Raw genomic sequence first — 19,552 nt, 5'->3', positions numbered from 1 at the left:
AAATCATGAGGATATTAAGATCATGATCCATGAAGATATTTAGTAAATGTCCTACCGTAAATATATAAAACATGTATTTTTGTGAGTGAATGCAGCACAATCGTGAACATAAATGCACAACTTTAAAGGAGATTTTCTCAATGTTTACATTTTTTTGCAGTATAAATAGTTGTATCTCGGCCAAATATTATTTTATTAGTCCCAAATATTGTCATATCCTAACAATAACATAACCATACATCAATGGAAAGCTTATTTATATTTATTCAGCTTTCAGATTATGTATGAATTTCAATTTCATAAAATGACCCATGTGACTGGTTTTGTGGTCCAGGGTCACACATCTCATATAGTCACAGATGAGTCATTTAGACCATGAAGACATGTTTGAAAACATTTGAGATAAGCGAGTGTCGCCTGCTATAAACTACACTGTGGACAGCAGTCATGGGCTTTAAACGGGACTCTAGTCAACACGAGTGAATCCGAGCCGAACTCTGTCCACTCATCAGTGTTATTTACACTGTAGATCCATAAGATCCTGTAAGACTACATGATAACTTTCATCCAGAAGTTGTTTAATGTTATTGAAGGTTATTTGCTATTAAATATGAATCGGAAATGGAACTGTGAATCAAAGTTTCATAATAAATGGATGCATTAACATGATCTAAGTGTTATATAATGTAATGATGTTTGCAAAAACTAATGAAAGTTAGGAAAAGAATCATGTTTATTTATGACTATTTTTATTTTTAATGACTATTTTTTTGCCTTTAAAGTGTTGACACTTTAAAGGACCCTACAACACTGATACATTTTATTGTATTTATTTTATTTTTAAACTGTATTTTTTTTTTATTACAGTGCATTCTTGTGTCCTGTCTCTTTAAGAGCAGTTTGGCCAAACTGTCTTCTGATTGGCTAAATTATACAGTAAATGCTGTTTGTATTTTTTAATGACTATTTTAATTTTCGTCTTTAGTTGTTGACGTAATAGGAGGAACCCTACAACATTTATATAATTAATTTTTTTATTTATTAATTTATTTTTTAAACACATTGTCTTCATTAATTCAGTGCATTCACACTTGCATCCTGTCTCTTAAAACCAGTTTGACCAAACTGTCTTCCGATTGGCTAAATTATACAGTAAATGCTCCTTCTTTCTGTATTTCATTTTTAATAACTTTTAATTTTCGCCTTTAGATGTTGACGTAGGAAGAACTACAACATTTATATAATTTAATTTTCTTTTTTTAAACACAGCATCATCATTATTTCAGTGCATTCACACTTGTGTCCTGTCTCTTTAAAACCAGTTTGACCAAACTGTCTTCCGATTGGCTAAATTATACAGTATATTCTGTTTCTGTTTGTATTTTATGTTTAATGACTATTAAAATTTTTGTCTTTAGGTATTTACATAGGAAGAACCCTACACCATTTATATAATTATGTAATTTAATTTATTTAAACGGTATCATCATTATTTCAGTGCATTCACACTTGCACACATTATCTTTAAAACCAGTTTGACCAAACTATACAATTTCTGTTTGTATTTTATTTTTAATGACTATTTTAAGTTTTGCTTTTAAGGTGTTGACATAGAAAGGACCCCACAACACGTTTTAGCATTGTTATTTTAATAAATTTTTGTCTAATTTATTTTTCTCTCTTTTTGTATTTTATTTTTAATCACTATTTTAATCTTTGTCTTTAGGTGGTTGAACCCTACAAATTATTTAATTGATTTATTTTTAAACACTGTATCATCATTATTTTAGTGCATTCTCACTCGCGTCCAGTCTCTTTAAACCGGCTTCACCGAACTGTCTCCTGATTGGCTGTCAATGACATCACCCTGCGCTTCCGCACGCGCCGCTCGCGCTCCTCCTCTTTCTGGGCCGGAGTTTCTCTCCATCCGCGCATGACTGTCAGCAGTGCGGGGCTTCATTGGCTCCGGATCGTGTCCGTCTGAAGTGATACTAGTGCGGACCCGCTACAAACTCCAGTACATCAGTGAGGAGAGAGCAAAGCAGGACGGGAGGAAGATGTTGCGGGTCTTCAGCGCCGGTACCGGCTGAACGGCTCAGACTGATCGATAACTCTCCAAACACATCGCAAGAAACAACACATTGCTGAGAAACGCGCTACATGTAAGTCATATTTCACTATGAAGAGTTGCTTGAATGGCTGAGCACACACAGTCCCACCCATAATATAGACATATGCTTTTAACTAGGAAACCTCATATTTAACATAGATGCTTATAAAATGGCAGTTTCCCCAGAAATCAAAGTTAATGTCCGTGCATTACTCACTGTTATGATCATACGGTCATGTATGAGGCTAGTTGTGATGTCTTGACAGCTTCTGTGTTGTGCAAAGAAAACGATCTGCACATTTGCATGCATTGTCACCGCATGAAATAATGATGATGTCTAGCCATAGATGCAGAAGCTTTTCATATTTTATTCCCAGCACGTCCACATGCTGTGTTTGGGAATGGGCTGTGTGTGTGTGTGTGTGTGTGTGTGTGTGTGTGCTCTTTTGAATTTAATGGGGTCAGCAATTCGGTCTTGTACATTGAGAGTCTCGTGCACTTTTGAGGACCCAGAACATGTAGATTTCAGTCGTTCTCAGAAGTCCTGCCAGTATCTGAGGTAATGTAAGTGTGGTTTCCTCTATAAACCAGTGCAGGTTCAGTCGGGCCTGATGGGGACAGACTTCGGGTGTCACAATATATCACAATACAACATCGTGGAATGGATAGTTCACCCAAAAATAAACATTTTGAGTGAGGGGAAAAATGATAGTTTTTACACTCTAAAAAAATGCTGGGTTGTTTCAACCCAATTTTGGGTATAATATGGACAAACCCAAATGTTGGGTTAAAAATGTAATGTAAAAATGTAACCCAACGGCTGGGTTTGTCCATATTTTTATCCAAAATTGGGTTGAAACAACCCAGCATTTTTTAGAGTGTAGAGTTTTAGTGTCATTAAACTACTATATATAACGTTCAATATAATGTATAATAATGCCAAATGTCTGTTACCAGTAAAAAGTGATACATTATTTTAAATATGTCTAGTCAGTGACAGTGCATGCATGTTTGTATAAAATAATTCTGTATTTTCAGCTTCAGAATCATGAATATTGTTATTCTGGTGTCTCTATTGTCCTGCACTCTAAAAAATGGACAAACCCAGCCGTTGGGTTACATTTTTAAAGTACATTTTTAACCCAACGTTTGGGTTTGTCCATATTTGACCTAAAATTGGGTTAAAACAACCCAGCATTTTTTAGAGTGTGTGCTTTGGGTTTCCAGCACCAAGTCCAAGCCTAGTAAAAAAAATATTTATGTTTTTGGCATTTTTGTGGCTTTATTGTATAGGACAGTAGAGATGTTTGACAGGAAAGCGAGGGGAACGGGTTTGGGTTTAGGATTTGGGTTGCACTATATGACGGTGCTAACCACGAGGCTATCGGCGCCGCACGCCTATTCATTTACAACACCTGATGGGTTACTTCTGTTTACTCGCTTTGCTGGGGAAGTTCATGTAAGCCAAATTGAGTCGTCATGATATATTAAATACAGCGTATTGCGCAGAATCTGCTAATATCTGGCTTACTTGAACACGCCGTCACTATGCTAATAATAACTGCGCTTGTTCGTTTGCATTGAAGCAGTTGCGAAGATTAAAAAGCATTTGGTGAACAGAAGAGTTCCTACATCCTACTTTTTTTTTTTTTTTAATGTTCTTTGTACCGTATCGATCTGTCCACCTAAAATACAATTTTGGTGATGAGGATGAAAGAGGAAGGGAGGAGATGGATGACAGGATTTTGTTTGAGCAAGAAATAAATCCAAAACGAATCCAAATTTGATATATTTTACATATAAAGCATTCTCTCTCTCTCTCTCTCTCTCTCTCTCTCTCTCTCTCTCTCTCTCTGTCTCTCTCTCTCTCTCTCTCTCTCTCTCTGTCTCTCTTTATACACACACACTTACACACACACACACACACATATAAGCTGTGACGTAGTTAATCTGATTATTTCATCTCCTTTTTTAATTTTTTTTTTGGCTAGTAGAAGTTCTGAAGTGGCATATAAAGCCTCTCTCTCTCTCTCTGTATAATATATATATATATATCTGAGTATGTATGTATATATATACGCACACACACACACACACACACACACATATATATATAGTTAATCTATTTTATTCCATCTTCTCTTTTCTTTTTTTTTTGGCTAGTAGAAGTTCTGAAGTGGCATATAAAGCCTCTCTCTATATATATATATACACACACACACACATATATATATATACACACACACACACACAAGCACACACACACACACACACACACACACACACACATATATATATTTAATCTAGTTTATTCCATCTTCTCTTTTCTTTTTTTTTTGGCTAGTAGAAGTTCTGAAGTGGCATATAAAGCCTCTCTCTCTGTATAATATATATATATATATATCTGTGTATGTATATATATATATATATATATATATATACACACACACACACACATTTATATATATAGTTAATCTAGTTTATTTCATCTTCTTTTTTCTTTTCTTTTCTTTTTATTTTTTGGGCTAGTAGAAGTTCTGAAGTGGCCGGTAACTTAAAGATGTAGTGGTCAAATTGGCCTGTGAGTGAAAAGTGAGTCCAGACTGTCCGTCCCCGCGATGCATCTGACCTGTGTTGTGCTCCTCAGATCGTCTGGTCGTCTGAGTTCTCCGTGGTCTCTCCATGCCTCCGTCTCCTCTAGACGACAGGATTGTGGTGGCGCTGCCCAGGCCGTTACGCCCTCAGGACCTCGGACTGCGCCGGGACACCAGCTCCCTGCGAGAAGCCATCGAGGTGAAGATCCAGGACACCAAGCTTTCGTATATGCCCTCGTCCAGCGGCTCCACGCGCTCGCTGACGTGTGGATGCAGCAGTGCCAGCTGTTGCACCGTGACCACCTACGAGAAAGACGTTCGGGTCAGCGCCAGCAGTCCTAACTTGAACTCTGGCGTCGGATATGGCGTTCACGTGCCGGTGGGACACGGGAGCGCGCCGAGTCTCACCTCAAACTTGATTAGGGGAGGCATGCGGGTCATCCACCCTAACGAACTCGCGAAGAAGCTCACGCAGTGCCCGCTGGGACACCCGATCGGCCCGGTTCCCGTCATCATCGACTGCCGACCGTTCACGGAGTTCAACAAGAGCCACATCCGCGGCGCCGTGCACATCAACTGCTCGGATAAGATCAGTCGGCGCCGGCTCCAGCAGGGAAAGATCACAGTGTTGGATCTCATCTCCTGCCGGCACAGCAAGGACTCCTTCAAAGGGATTTTTTCGAAAGAGTTGGTGGTGTACGATGAGACCACGGTGGACCCGGGCCGCTTGACGCCCTCGCAGGCGCTGCATGTGGTCCTGGAGTCGCTGAGGAGGGAAGGGAAGGACCCCGTCGTTCTTAAAGGTCAGTTGCTGATGTTGTTGAGAGTGTTTTGAGCATTCGAATGCATCTGAAAATCTTCCTAAAGGGGTGACTATGATTTCACTTTTCTAGCTGTAGTTAGTGTGTATTGTTGCTGTTTGATCATAAACAACATCTGCAAAGTTACAACACTCAAAGTTCAAAGCAAAGGGAGATATTTGCTTTTAAAGAAATCGCTTTTTAAGGACTACAACAAACGGCTGGTAGGAACTACACGACATTCCTCTCGGGTTAGTATTAAATTTGCATAAACCCCGCCCCCGGGACACAATTTATAGATTATCATGACAGAATATGCTGATCAATGACTAGACGATAACTACACATAAGCTACAAATTAATCAACTAACTATTTATTTTCAAACCGGAGTCAGACAATGATGGAGAGACTCAAGAAGTGACAACATGTAGAAGAACAGGACATTTTTGAAATTTCCAGTATTGTCAATGTGAGGTAAAAGGACACAAGCTGTTGAAGCTCCGCCCCCTGTGCCGGGAGCTGCAGCTCATTTGCATTTAAAGGGACAGACACAAAACGGTGTGTTTTTGCTCACCCTCAAAAAGTGACACTTTAACATGATATATCAAAATATCTGTGGGGTATTTTGAGCTGAAACTTCACACACACACTCTGGGGACATCAGAGACTTATTTTACATCTTGTGAAAAGGGCGTTATAGCACAGGAAGATATTTTGAAGAACCAAGAACTAAACAGTTGTTTGACCCCATTGATCTCCATAGTAGAAATAAAATAAAAAATAGAAATGGAAAATATCAAAATAGAAGAAAGAAACTCATACAGGTTTGGAACAACTCATTTTTGGGTGAACTACCCCTTTAAGAAAGAAGTTTAGGATGAGAATGAGAATTTTAAGAGCCTTCACAAATAAAGGTGAGGCCATTAAATAACCATTTTCGGTTTCCCAAAGAACTTTTAGTCTTAAAATAACATTTTAATAATCTTAAGAATCTTTTTCACTTTAAAGAAGCTTTTGTGGAATGGAAAGATTCCATGGATGTAAAAAATTCTTCATGAAACCTTCGATGCCAAAAACAAAGAACCTTTATTTTTTAAGAGTGTAAGTTCTTAAAAATGAAAAAGTTGTTCTCAAATATTTAACGTTTTACATAAGTACTTTTTTTTTCTTTTTCCTTTTTTAAGAAGAAAACTGAAACCAATGGAGGATATCCTAACTTTAAGATGTGACTTTCGCTGTTTTTAAAATAAATTATTTTCAGGAATTCAAATTCTTCTCAAGTTTTGTGTATATATTACAACATTTTGTACTATTCCCCCAAACGTTTCCTTTTCTCGTAAGTTAGAAAATAGCAGTAAAGAGGAATTTTGTGGATAAGAGTTGTTTTGTGAATCTGACCTGTGTTTGTGGTGCTCTTTCACTTTCACAGACACTCACTTGAGTCTCGCAGAACTAGAACTAAAACTAACTTCTAGAATGACTCGTTCTTTAACGCCTACTTTTTGTTTCACTGGCATATGATCTGCTTTCAAACATCAATCTGTGCTTTCAGAGATGACCGCACCAAACATGCCTCCGCCTGGAACTTTGTGAAGCAACACTTTTGAATAATCATGGGATTTTTATATAGATTTTTTTGTTTGCGTAATCTTTTAATCTTGGGTTTTCTTGTTGCATGTTTGCCACGGTTTAGCCTTGACTGCGTGTCTCCTACACTACCATTCAAACGTTTGGGAATATATGTATATATATATAGAGAGAGAGAGAGAGCGAGAGGAGACTTTTTTTAGGGTCTCTTTTATTTTACAAAAAAATATTTTCCTTCATATATATACAAATATATTACAATCTAATATTTTTTTCCCCTTAAAAAAAGAAAAAACTATATACCATAGACATAAATATAACAATATATCAAACAAAAAACACAAATTTTTGCACCTTTGACATTAACTTGCAGATTACCATCAATGTCAACTTCACACACATTGATTTACTTCCCATTTACATTTAAAGAGATCGAGATTAATACTTTTATTCAACAATAATGCATTCAATTGATCAAAAGTAATAGTAAGACATTTATAATATTATAAAAGTTACACAAATCCTGTTCTTTTGAACTTTCTATTCATCGAAGAACCCTGGAAGAATAATGCATCACAGTTTCCACAAAAACATGAGGCAGTTTTTAACACTCATAATAATCAGAAATGTTTCTTGATCATCAGATCATCATATTATACAGATTTCTGAAGGATCATGTGACACTGAAGACTGGAGTAATGATGCTGAAAATACAGCTTTGATCACACGAATAAATTACAGTTTAACATACATTCACATAAAAAACGTTCATTTTAAATTGTAATAATATGTCACAATTTTTACTGTATTTTTGATAAATAAATGCAGCCACGCAACCTTTAAATGACATTGTGCCTTTTGCTTAATTGTATAATATGCATCCTTACTCCAGTCTTCAGTGTCACATGATCCTCAAAGTGATCTCTTCTTTCTGTGTGAGATTGTAAAGCACATTGATCAACTTGTGTTGTTTTAAATTAAGCTGCTATTGCTATTGCTAAGGCTCATGTAGAAGGATGAATGATTTGCTGTACATCCAGCACATGTTCAGTACAGTCGACCGGTTACACGTGTCCACACTGTAGAGTATCTGCATGTCCGCTGATCTGATGTCTCGCTGCGAGGGCCGTGTTCTCCTGTGATCGCCGTGTTGTTCCTTGTTTGGCTGGTGTGGAGAGTCATGTGACGCTGGCAGAGCGCGTCTGTCTTCTGACGTCTTGTTGAAAACCAGCCGCACAACTTCATAAATCTGCTCCAAACCCAGTGCTGCCAGACAGAGATCATACGTGTATTATTTTTCAAAATGTACGGAGCAACATGAGGCCTTTTATAAGTTACCGTGTTTTGGCCAAACTGTGCATATCTGTAAAAAATGTGGCTGCGATTAGTTACAACTTAAAATTAGTTGAGATAACTTAAATATCCAACTAAACTAAACTAAAGTTAACTAAACTTAATATTTTAAGTCAAGCATGAACACATACTTTTTAAAGTTGAAACAATGTTGGATTTTAAGTTGTGATAAATAATCGCAGCAATTTTTTTTTTACAGTGTATCTGTTGTTGCATATAATAAGATAATCCCAGAATGCAATGCAACAAGCTCCGTAATTTTATTTATATAGCACTAGTTACTACAACCAGAGTTGACCAATGTGATTTACAACAAAATTACTAAAAAACGGCAATAACACAAGGATAAAAATACGAAGCAGTGAAGCATAACAACATAATAAACACAAGAGAGCTTCAACCAGAATTAAAAACTTTATTAATTGATAGATTAGCCTTAATATGATAGATGAGTCGACAGAGCAGAGCACATAAATATTTGCTTTCATTCAGTTTGTATCCTTATTTTGACATGTGTGAGTATTGCATTAGTTAGCTTACTAAGATAAAACGTGTGTGTGTGTGTGTGTGTGTGTGTGTGTGTGTGTGTGTGTGTGTGTGTGTGTGTGTGTGTGTGTGTGTGTGTGTGTGTGTGTGTGTGTGTGTGTGTGTGTGTGTGTGTGTGCAGACATTAGGACTCTGTCTTCTTCTAAGGCAACAGTCTGAAGTTGAATCTTGAAAGTGGCTTATTTGGAAAGTTCTTCATTGGCTACAACTTAAGACACAGCGCTACGCTACGCTATTGACAGTACACTAATTCTCTAACTATGACCTAAAGTGCAGTGTAAGTGGCTTTGGATAAAAGTGTCTGCCAAATGCAAACTGTTTATGTGTGTTGTGTTGTGTTGTGTTGTGTTGTGTTGTGTTGTGTTGTGTTGTGTTGTGTTGTGTTGTGTTGTGTTATGTCATGTCGTGTTTGTTTATGTATGTCGTTATATGTATGTTATGTCATGTTACGTTATGCATTATCATTTATGATACCTAATTTAGTTATATTATACAATGTTGTATTTTATAAGATATAGTAGGCCTAATATGATAATTAATAATGTTATAATTAATTAATAATTATATAATAGAATTATAAGATATTATTATAATACCTTATTTTATATTTATTATATAAGTATATGTGTGTTTGTGTATTTTATATTATATAGTGTATTTATAGCCTAGTAATTTAATATAATTAAGAAGTTCTAGTATAATAGTAGTATTATAGTATAATTAATTAAATTAATAATTAGGGAGATTATATATATTATAAAATGGAAATTAACATTGTTATATTATACAATTCTAAGATGTAATTCTACTCATTATAGTTTATAATACCTAATTTAATGATATATAATGCTGTATTTTATATTATATAAAAATATTTTCATGATTTGTTATAATTATGGAGAGGATATATATTATAAAATTATAAGCTATTATATATCATATTGTATTGTATATTATATAGTAATATTATATCATGATTAATAATGTTATAATGAATGTTAAATGAATAATTCTGTAAATTAGTTTGTGACCGCATACTTTCTACATTTCTCTTGAAGGAAGTGCTTCACTGAGCTTCTCGCACTGCATTCTGGGATTGCTCTCTCCGGGAAGCTTACATGCGATGCTAATCAACTCTCTCGTTCTCGTTCTCGTTCTCGTTCGCTGTGTGCATGTTATCATCGAGCAAATCACGGCTCTTGCAGAAGTCTCGAAGATAAGCTGTGTGTATGAGAGACTCCCTGTGTGAAATACTCAGACAATATTGAGTATTTAATAATTCCTCCATCAATCAAGAGGATCTTGGGAATTTGCACACGAGGTCTTGAACTGTCAGGAGGGTTTAAAAACCGAGAAAAGATCTCAGTGTAACACGACTTTGCTGTTTGTAATCGTTCAATACATCATGTGGCGTTTGCCAGTTTGTGAATGACAGACTTTCCGAACATCTGAGCAAACAAATGTTGCCTGTGTGACGCTGTCTCCACGCAGACGTTTGGCCGTGTGTTTAGTGGTGCGTGCTGTGGCTTCATGCTCTAATAACTATTGCTCACCGAGGATTATCATTTGAACAAACCCCTCACCTATTATGCAAAATTCACTTTTACATTGTTTTTGAGCTTATATGCAGTGTGTGTACAAAACCACCCTATTGTGGTAAAAATCCATGCAGCCGTTTGTTATTTTCCCCATAAATCATAAGCAGTGTCTCAGAATAAGACGTTTGCAGTTTCTATGCAATTGCACAGGCCACGCCCACGACTCGCCCTATTAAAGGGATAGTTCACTTTAAAATGAAAATTCTGTCATCATTTACTCACTCTCAAGTTGTTTCAAACCTGTATGAATTTCGCTGAACACAAAGGAAGATATTTTGAAAAATGTCAGTAACAAAACAGTTAACTGGTCCCATTGACTTCCATAGTATTTTTTTTCCTACTATATAAAAATGTAATTTCAAAGTGAACTATCCCTTTACGTATTGGAATATACCCTTACATGTTATAGCGACACTGACTCTGTACATGTTTTTAAAGTACAACTTAAAGGAGAACTCCGGTCAATTTGAACATTGAGCTCAATTTTTAGTAAATTTGGAGTGCTGTCAATACAGAGAACAACGACAAAAATCGGTGTTGCCTACACCGTGTTATCCTCTTTTTAAAATATGCACCCTATTAACTTGAAGCGCAAATACCTGTATTTACTTCCTGTTTTCGGTCGAAGTCCAAAGTAGTCGATTGTCGAGTTTTAGGTTTAGTTACCTATGATCACGAGCGTGAACTCGACAATCGACTACTTTGGACTTCGACCGAAAACAGGAACTAAATACAGGTATTTGCGCTGGCTGATATAACATCATTTTTATTCATATCTTTCACATCTACTGCAGTCAGATTCACTCGTGTTCACTCTGAAGGAATCACTCAACATGGCTGGGCACTTGTAGTGACACATCAAGGATGATAAGAGAAATAAAAGCAGGTTTAAAATTTGCCCCATTCAAGACAATAGGGTGCAAATTTTAAAAAGAGGATAACACAGTGTAGGCAACACCGATTTTTGACGTTGTTCTCTGTATTGACAGCACTCCAAATTTACTAAAAATTGAGCTCAATGTTAAAATTGACCGGAGTTCTCCTTTAAGACACATTTGTTTGCCATGGTGTATTATTCTTTTTTATGATTTTTTTTGTACTATTTACTATTGTAAGCACATTGGTCCACATGTGTTGTTTTAATAGTGCTATATTATATATATATAAAAAGTGACATTGACATTATTGAGGAACTGTTGAGGAATATCACGTGCAAACTTCCTTTGCCAGGCAGAATATTGAGAGGTTTTGCCAGATTTGAGTCTTCAGAGAAGCTTGGATGGGATGTTTTCAGTCTGGCTCTTCTAGAAACGATATCAGTGTGTTTCTAAACATGAGCAAGCGTTGAAGAAGGTGCTTTCCAGCTCGCAGTTAATGAGATGAAGTCACCGCAGGAACCCCCTTCAGTCTCCGTGATGAGGATGAGGATGAGGAGGATGAATGAGAGGCAGGTTAACAGGTGTGACGGGTTTCACATTTGACTAACTGACATTTAACAGACGTTACCATCACACCCTTTATTCCTCGCGTTTGTCACCGGAGGAAGCGCAGATGTCCAGTGTGACGGGTTAAACATTCATCAGAAGTGTGTTTGTCAGCTGTTGTTTGCTGAGAGATCGGGGTTTTCCCGCCAGTAGAAAAGCTCATAACAGAACTCGGAAAATGGAGATTATAATATATCATAAAATAAGATAAAATTATACTAAATATACTTTATTATACCTAATTTATTGTTTTTTTAGCAAGATTATAATTTATATTTAATAATATAATTAAATACTATAATATTAATTATATAATGTAATTATAATTTGTTGCAAATTAGCCGTTTTGCTATAACACAAAAAAAACAATGTATATGGTCTGTCCAATGCTATTGTTATGTCCATATCAAAAAAAAAAAAAAAAATATATATATATATATATATAAAATAAGTTACAATTTATAATAATTATAATTAGTTAAATATCGCTTTGGGTTCTGGTAAATGCTTAATTGTAAATGCAAATTATAGAAATGTATATTAAAAATGGAAATAGAGATATTATATTATGTTATATTATATAATAATAAATAATACCTAATATAATGTTGTATTCTATAGTATCTAGTAATATTATGATTCATATTTTTAACTCATTATTAAGTATTATAAAATGGAAATGTAGATTAAATTAGATTGTTATAAAGGACATAATTATTATATACAAATTATTATCTGAAATGTCTAATAATAATATATAATGTTGTATTTTTTGTTGCATAGCAATAATATTTTATTATTTAATCATATTAGTCAATATAAATTATAGTAAGTATATAACGTAATTTATAATTATATTAATTAGAATTGTTAAAAAAAATTATCGCTTTGTGTATAATTGTCTGCTAAATGCTTAAATGTAAATTATAGAGATTAAATTATAAAATGGAAATAGAGGTATTATATTATATGATATTATATACTTAATAATAACAATAATAATTTATAATACTTGATATAATATACTGTATATATATGCACAATTTCTGTCATATTTTTATCCATGTTTCTTAAATGTGAATTTATGAGCTAATATAACATGTGATGCGCACTGACTGTCTCAGGAGATGCTATTATCATTCATCATGCAAATAAGAGAGATCTGTCACGCGATCTGGAATTTATTCAACCTGAAATGCAAATTGCATGCAAATTTTTTAGTGTGTGTGTGTGTGTGTGTGTGTGTGTGTCACCTGACCTCAAAAACAGCCTGATCTCATCTCTTATGAGGAGAAAAATGAGCACACCTAGACTTTTATAGATGGTTGTTACTGTACATTAAAAATAAAAGAAGGACAAAAATTTTCATTTAAACACTATAATAAGCGAATTAAAGTGTCATGCTTCTGCACGGAGATTTAATTTACATATATCAACTATAGTTTTAGAGGTGTGTGTGTGTGTGTGTGTGTGTGTGTGTGTGTGTGTGTGTGTGTGTGTGTGTGTGTGTGTGTGTGTGTGTGTGTGTGTGTGTGTGTGTGTGTGTGTGTGTGTGTGTGTGTGTGTGTGTGTGTGTGTGTGTGTGTGTGTGTGTGTGTGTGTGTGTGTGTGTGTGTGTGTGTGTGTGTGTGTGTGTGTGTGTGTGTGTGTGTGTGTGTGTGTGTGTGTGTGTGTGTGTGTGTGTGTGTGTGTGTGTGTGTGTGTGTGTGTGTGTGTGTGTGTGTGTGTGTGTGTGTGTGTAAAAATTTCTAAAACTTTTAGCCTTTCATGTTTCATGACATTTCTGAATGGTTAGTTGATGAATTAATGAAGCTTATGTGTAGTTATCTTCTAGTCATTGATTAGCATATTCTGCCTTGATAATCTATAAATCGTGTTCCGGTTCACATACTCGTTTCTCTGAAAAACAGCCAGTTATTTACACGTCCCGTGTTGTTTTGGTCTGTGTGACTCCGCCCACTGGCAGTTCAGCCAATAGTATTTCGACACCATGGATGCCAGTTGGCAGGAAACACAGTGTATTGCAGCCATGGAAACGAGCAAACACACTGGGTCTGAGATTGCAGATTCCACACAACCTAAAAAGCCTCGATATCCATCTAAAAATATCTGTGATGAGAAACGCGGATAATCAGATCATTATCTTACAGTCTGTAAGTCTCCTCGGCTTTCATTGTCAATCGACCGTTCGCGAAGACCCGCCCCCTTTAGTTACTGTTGCTATGTATGACAAGCCACGCCTCTCACACACACACCATGTTCTCACGCAGTGAAAAACACATCGTGGAGCAGAGAGGACACTGACAGACACACTGACAGACACAGACCAGCTTACTTTTGATATGAAACAGTCTCAACTTTCAAATTTGGTCTTTTATTAAAGAAATGTGAACTATAAATACCGTTTTGTGTCTCTTTAATGTGTCTGACAGATCGCTCAGTTAAAGCCGCTCGTGAACCGATCATCTCTTCCTTCTAGTTCATTTATAGCATCAAATAAACATGAATGAACATCAGAAGGAATGTTGTTTTAACCGCAGAAAGACGCCAGTACACTCCGCTTCTCAAGTTCAAATCCTCCCATGTTAATCTACTAACTCTCCTGACTGCTTTGTCGGACAAAATGGCGGATTCGGCGGATGGCGGATTATGATTGGTCACATCGCCTGTCAATCAAACTCCCTGCGAAGGGTCAATTGCGCTTGTTTCTGTTGTGTGTCCTTAAACTGGTTGAGTCTGAGGAGGAGAAAACAACGATGTCTGATATTTTGAATTTGGACTGCAGTACGGATTTCGACCACTAGCTGTCGTTCTTACAGACTGCACCTTTAAAGTAATGAATGTTTTTGCATTGGTCTCTTATAGGAGGCCTTTCCGGGTTCCGGCAGAACCACGATGATCTGTGTGAACACTCGCTTCACCTGGAGGAAGGACCGGACGGCAGTACCGCGATGGGCCTGTCGGGGGCGCTACCTCATTCCCTGCCCTCCACACCTGACATCGAGAACGCCGAGCTGACGGCCATCCTGCCCTTCCTTTACCTGGGCAACGAGCGCGACGCTCAGGACCTGGAGCAGATGCGGCGCATGGACATCGGCTTCATCCTGAACGTCACCACACACCTGCCGCTCTTCCACTACGAGCTCGGCCTCTTCAACTACAAGCGCTTCCCCGCCACCGACAGCAACAAGCAGAACCTGCGGCAGTACTTCGAGGAGGCTTTCGAGTTCATAGGTATGATGATCAAAGAGAAGATCTCATGAAACCTGACGAGAACATGTTCGGGGTTATATTTCAGCCCCAACGTCAACAAGAGAAAGACGAATTAAACTTTACTGCAACAAAATCAAGCCTTTTTTAAGCCTAATAAGCATCAGTGTGTGTGTGTGTGTGTGTGTGTTATATATATATAGCATTTAAATCACAAATTATGGCCAATCACTATACATAATATACTTTCAAATTGAAAATTAGAATATATATATATATATATATATATATATATATATATATATATTTAATTACTAATAAATAATATAATTATAAAACATAATAATATTAAGTCATTATAATTAAAAGCATTATAATTTACAATTTATCTGTAACTAGATTTTTATTTTATTATATATATATATATATATATAAATTGCGCATATATATATATATATATATGTGCAATTTATATATATATATATATATATATATATATATAAGTTCTAATTAAATATTACAATACATATAATTCATAATAAATATAATTATGATAAAACATTAAACATACATTTTTTGTATAATTATATCTATTATAAATACGGTAATTATAATACATATTTATAATTAATATTTTTTTTAAATAATTGTTATTTAATTAATTATAAAAATAATAGTTACAATTTATGTGTAATTATATATATATATGCATATACTGTATATACACAATTAATAATTAAATTATATTAACTAAATAAATTATAATAAAAATGTAAATGTTTCCTTTGTTTTACAAACTAATATATATATATAGTAAAGGGAGACTTTAGAGAGCAGAGGCATTAGTGACTTGACAAATGGTTTAGTAATTTAAATATTTCCGGCATTTTCCTAAAAGCCAGTGTCGGTGGGCCTGTTCAACACAACAGCTCCATCATGTTTAACGTCTTGATTTCGGCTCGAGCTCATTCTGGTGTGTTTTCTGTCCACAGAAGAGGCTCATCAGGCCGGTCGAGGACTCCTCATTCACTGCCAGGCCGGTGTGTCTCGATCCGCCACCATCGTCATCGCATACCTGATGAAACACACCTGGATGACCATGACTGACGCCTACAAGTTCGTCAAATCCCGGCGGCCCATCATCTCGCCAAACCTCAACTTCATGGGTCAGCTTTTAGAGTTCGAAGAAGACCTGAATAACGGCGTTACTCCACGTATACTCACGCCCAAACTCACCGGCGTCGAGACCGTCGTATAGGATCTCCTATTCCCACATGGAATATGCTCTCGTTGCCATTTTAGACACTCTTTTGGACGAGGATTTGGAGACTTGCATGAGGAAAATGACCCGTCCTGTGAGTGTTCAGCCAAACACTGTGTTTCGGTCACTTTTGATGGCTCTTGGCCACTGGTGCTGGCTAAAGCCCCCAGAGGAGTCTGGGAAATCAAGGCTTGTATCATTCTTCTAAATCTATTTTTATACAGGAGAGCGATTACAGCACTGTGCAATAATCAACAACCGGGTGTGTGATGATGTGTATATAACGATACGATACTGAGACTTCCGGCCCACCTGGTTAGATGTGCTTCTTTTGTGTTTTTGTCATGGATCTTTTCATTTAAGTTCAGTTTAGATGACGCGATGCACTGATTTTCTTCTTTATGACATTTAAAATGGTCACAAGTAGGGATGCACCGATATGAACATTTTGTCCGATACCGATAACCAATAATTCTTTATATTTGAAAGCCGATAACCGAGAATTCTTTAAATTTAAAAGCCAATAACCGAGAATTCTTTATATTTAAAAGCCGATAACCGATAATTCTGTATATTTAAAAGCCGATAACCGAGAATTATTTATATTTGAAAGCCGATAACCGATAATTCTGTATATTTAAAAGCCGATAACCGAGAATTCTTTATATTTAAAAGCCGATAACCGATAATTCTGTATATTTAAAAGCCGATAACCGAGAATTATTTATATTTGAAAGCCGATAACCGATAATTCTGTATATTTAAAAGCCGATAACCGAGAATTCTTTATATTTGAAAGCCAATAACCGATAATTCTTTAAATTTAAAAGCCGATAACCGATAATTCTGTATATTTAAAAGCCGATAACTGAGAATTCTTTATATTTAAAAGCCGATAACCGATAATTCTGTATATTTAAAAGCCGATAACGATAATTCTTTAAATTTAAAAGCCGATAACCGATAATTCTGTATATTTTAAAGCCAATAACTGAGAATTCTTTATATTTAAAAGCCGATAACCGATAATTCTGTATATTTAAAAGCCGATAACCGATAATTCTTTAAATTTAAAAGTCGATAACCGAGAATTCTTTATATTTAAAAGCCGATAACCGATAATTCTGTATATTTAAAAGCCGATAACCAATAATTCTTTAAATTTATAAGCCGATAACCAATAATTCTGTATATTTAAAAGCCGATAACCAAGAATTCTTTATATTTGAAAGCCGATAACCGATATATTGGCCAATAAATCTAAATCCAAATTTTTATATAATTTTTGAGAGCCTGATTACAAAAACAAAAGTCTCACCATTAAAAGCCATGTCCCAAACACAATTATCTAAAGTTCTCATTATAATTTTATGTAGATGATATATGACAGATCACATGTTGCATTTACTCTATTTTCCTTTTTTTAAGTGATTACAATTATATTTCAAGCATGTTGAACAATGCGCATCTGAAGTGTCTCAGCTGAAGGAAATAATACATTATTAATCGGCTTTAATATATCGGTCAAATGTTCTTATCGGGCCGATAACGTTAACATTAAAAATTATCATATATCAGCCGATACCGATATGATGAGCGATATATCGTGCATCCATAGTCACCAGCTTTATACATGTTTGTGTGAGCATTTATGTCTTTATTATCGCTGACAATCAGAACAAACTTAATTTAAATGTCCTTTCAAAATAATGCATGATTACTACAGGCATATGGACAAGAAGTATATTACTATTATATCATCATCCAAATATAGATTAAACCAGTTGCTTGAAGATTAAACGAGTGATTAAATGACATGAGAGTGAGTAAATGATTTTAATATTCCTATTTGCTTTTTTAAGTCACCGTTGCACTTTCATATTTGTACTTCCGCTTCTGTGAGTGTGTGTTTGAGAACACATGAGAACAGTATATTATGCTTGTATGTTTTTCGGCTTGGATGATTCACTGTGAACGGTGTAAAATCCGAACGCTTGATGTTTGCACACACACACACACACACACACACACACACACACACACACACACACACACACACACACACACACACACACACACACACACACACACACACACACGTCAGTAAGAATTGTGCCTCTATCGGTGCCTTAACTCATATTCTGTGACTTTAAACGGCTTTAAACTCTTCTTAAATTCTGTGTAGCGCAAGGATGTTTCTGTGAGTTTAAATGTGCTAGAAAAGTCAAAATGTTAATTTTTTTTTATCACGGTTATGTGTGGTTTTGAATCGGTACAGTACGTTTTTATTTCTCAACTGAAACGCTGTGAAATTACAAAACTCTGGGCTTGTTTAAATGTCGAAATGCAAAGTGTACAAGAGAACAGTTTCTCATTCTTGACCTGCACCCGGTCAAGCCGTCAATCATGGGCTTTTCTAAATAATAGTGTTATTTTTCAGCTTTACACAAACCTCCTGCACTTTAAAAAAATTGCTTATTGCTGCTTTTAGAAGTAGTACACTTGGACAACTAGAATTGGTACTAAAATTTGATCTTGGACAGTTATATAGTTTATTTTTATATATACAGTTATATGTATACAACAATATATATATATATATATATATATATATAGTTATGTGTGTGTATGTATATGTATACACACACACACACACACTCTCTGACTTAACTTGAAATAGTTACAGGAGATCCTCAGAATGCAGTGAAAGCAGTCTGTATTATTATTATTATTATTATTATTATTATAAATAATAAAAGCCCTTATACTTATTAATCTAACTCTCTACTGATCAGGCCTTTAGAAATAAACAAACATGGTTGCATTCAAACCAGTAGATCCGACACTGTGTCAATCTCAGAAAACATCCTTCTTGTCCTCTTTCTTTCCTTCTGCAGCTTCAGTCTCCTATAAGTCAACAAGAGATGCATCATTGAATTAATGCGTTGGATGATACAAACCGAATGCAAAGCACATTTGTAATATTTTATGCTTTCCTGTATATTTAC

General features: G+C 35.5%; 1 protein-coding gene across 1 annotated transcript; it reads left to right on the top strand.

Annotated features, from left to right (window-relative positions):
* The first annotated feature begins 1,945 nt into the window (after positions 1-1,945).
* Positions 1,946-18,372, top strand: dusp10 (dual specificity phosphatase 10). Its single transcript, XM_079639554.1, has 4 exons — positions 1,946-2,162; positions 4,758-5,507; positions 14,939-15,307; positions 16,276-18,372. The coding sequence occupies exons 2-4, from the start codon at positions 4,793-4,795 to the stop codon at positions 16,539-16,541; spliced, it is 1,350 nt and encodes a 449-aa protein (XP_079495680.1). The 5' UTR covers positions 1,946-2,162; positions 4,758-4,792; the 3' UTR covers positions 16,542-18,372.
* The last annotated feature ends 1,180 nt before the right edge of the window (positions 18,373-19,552 follow it).

Source organism: Phoxinus phoxinus (genome assembly GCF_949152265.1).
Source record: "Phoxinus phoxinus genome assembly, chromosome: 16".
In the NCBI taxonomy this organism is placed as follows: domain Eukaryota; kingdom Metazoa; phylum Chordata; class Actinopteri; order Cypriniformes; family Leuciscidae; genus Phoxinus; species Phoxinus phoxinus.
Note: the sequence above shows the minus strand (reverse complement) of the source record. Positions and strands in the feature narration are given on the sequence as shown.

Bases quoted from the DNA above. Each gene is read 5' to 3' on its own strand.
- dusp10 (XM_079639554.1), top strand. From the start codon at position 4,793: ATGCCTCCGTCTCCTCTAGACGACAGGATTGTGGTGGCGCTGCCCAGG. The intron at 5,508-14,938 runs GTCAGTTGCTGA...GGTCTCTTATAG, and splicing joins GGACCCCGTCGTTCTTAAAG to GAGGCCTTTCCGGGTTCCGG. The intron at 15,308-16,275 runs GTATGATGATCA...TTCTGTCCACAG, and splicing joins GGAGGCTTTCGAGTTCATAG to AAGAGGCTCATCAGGCCGGT.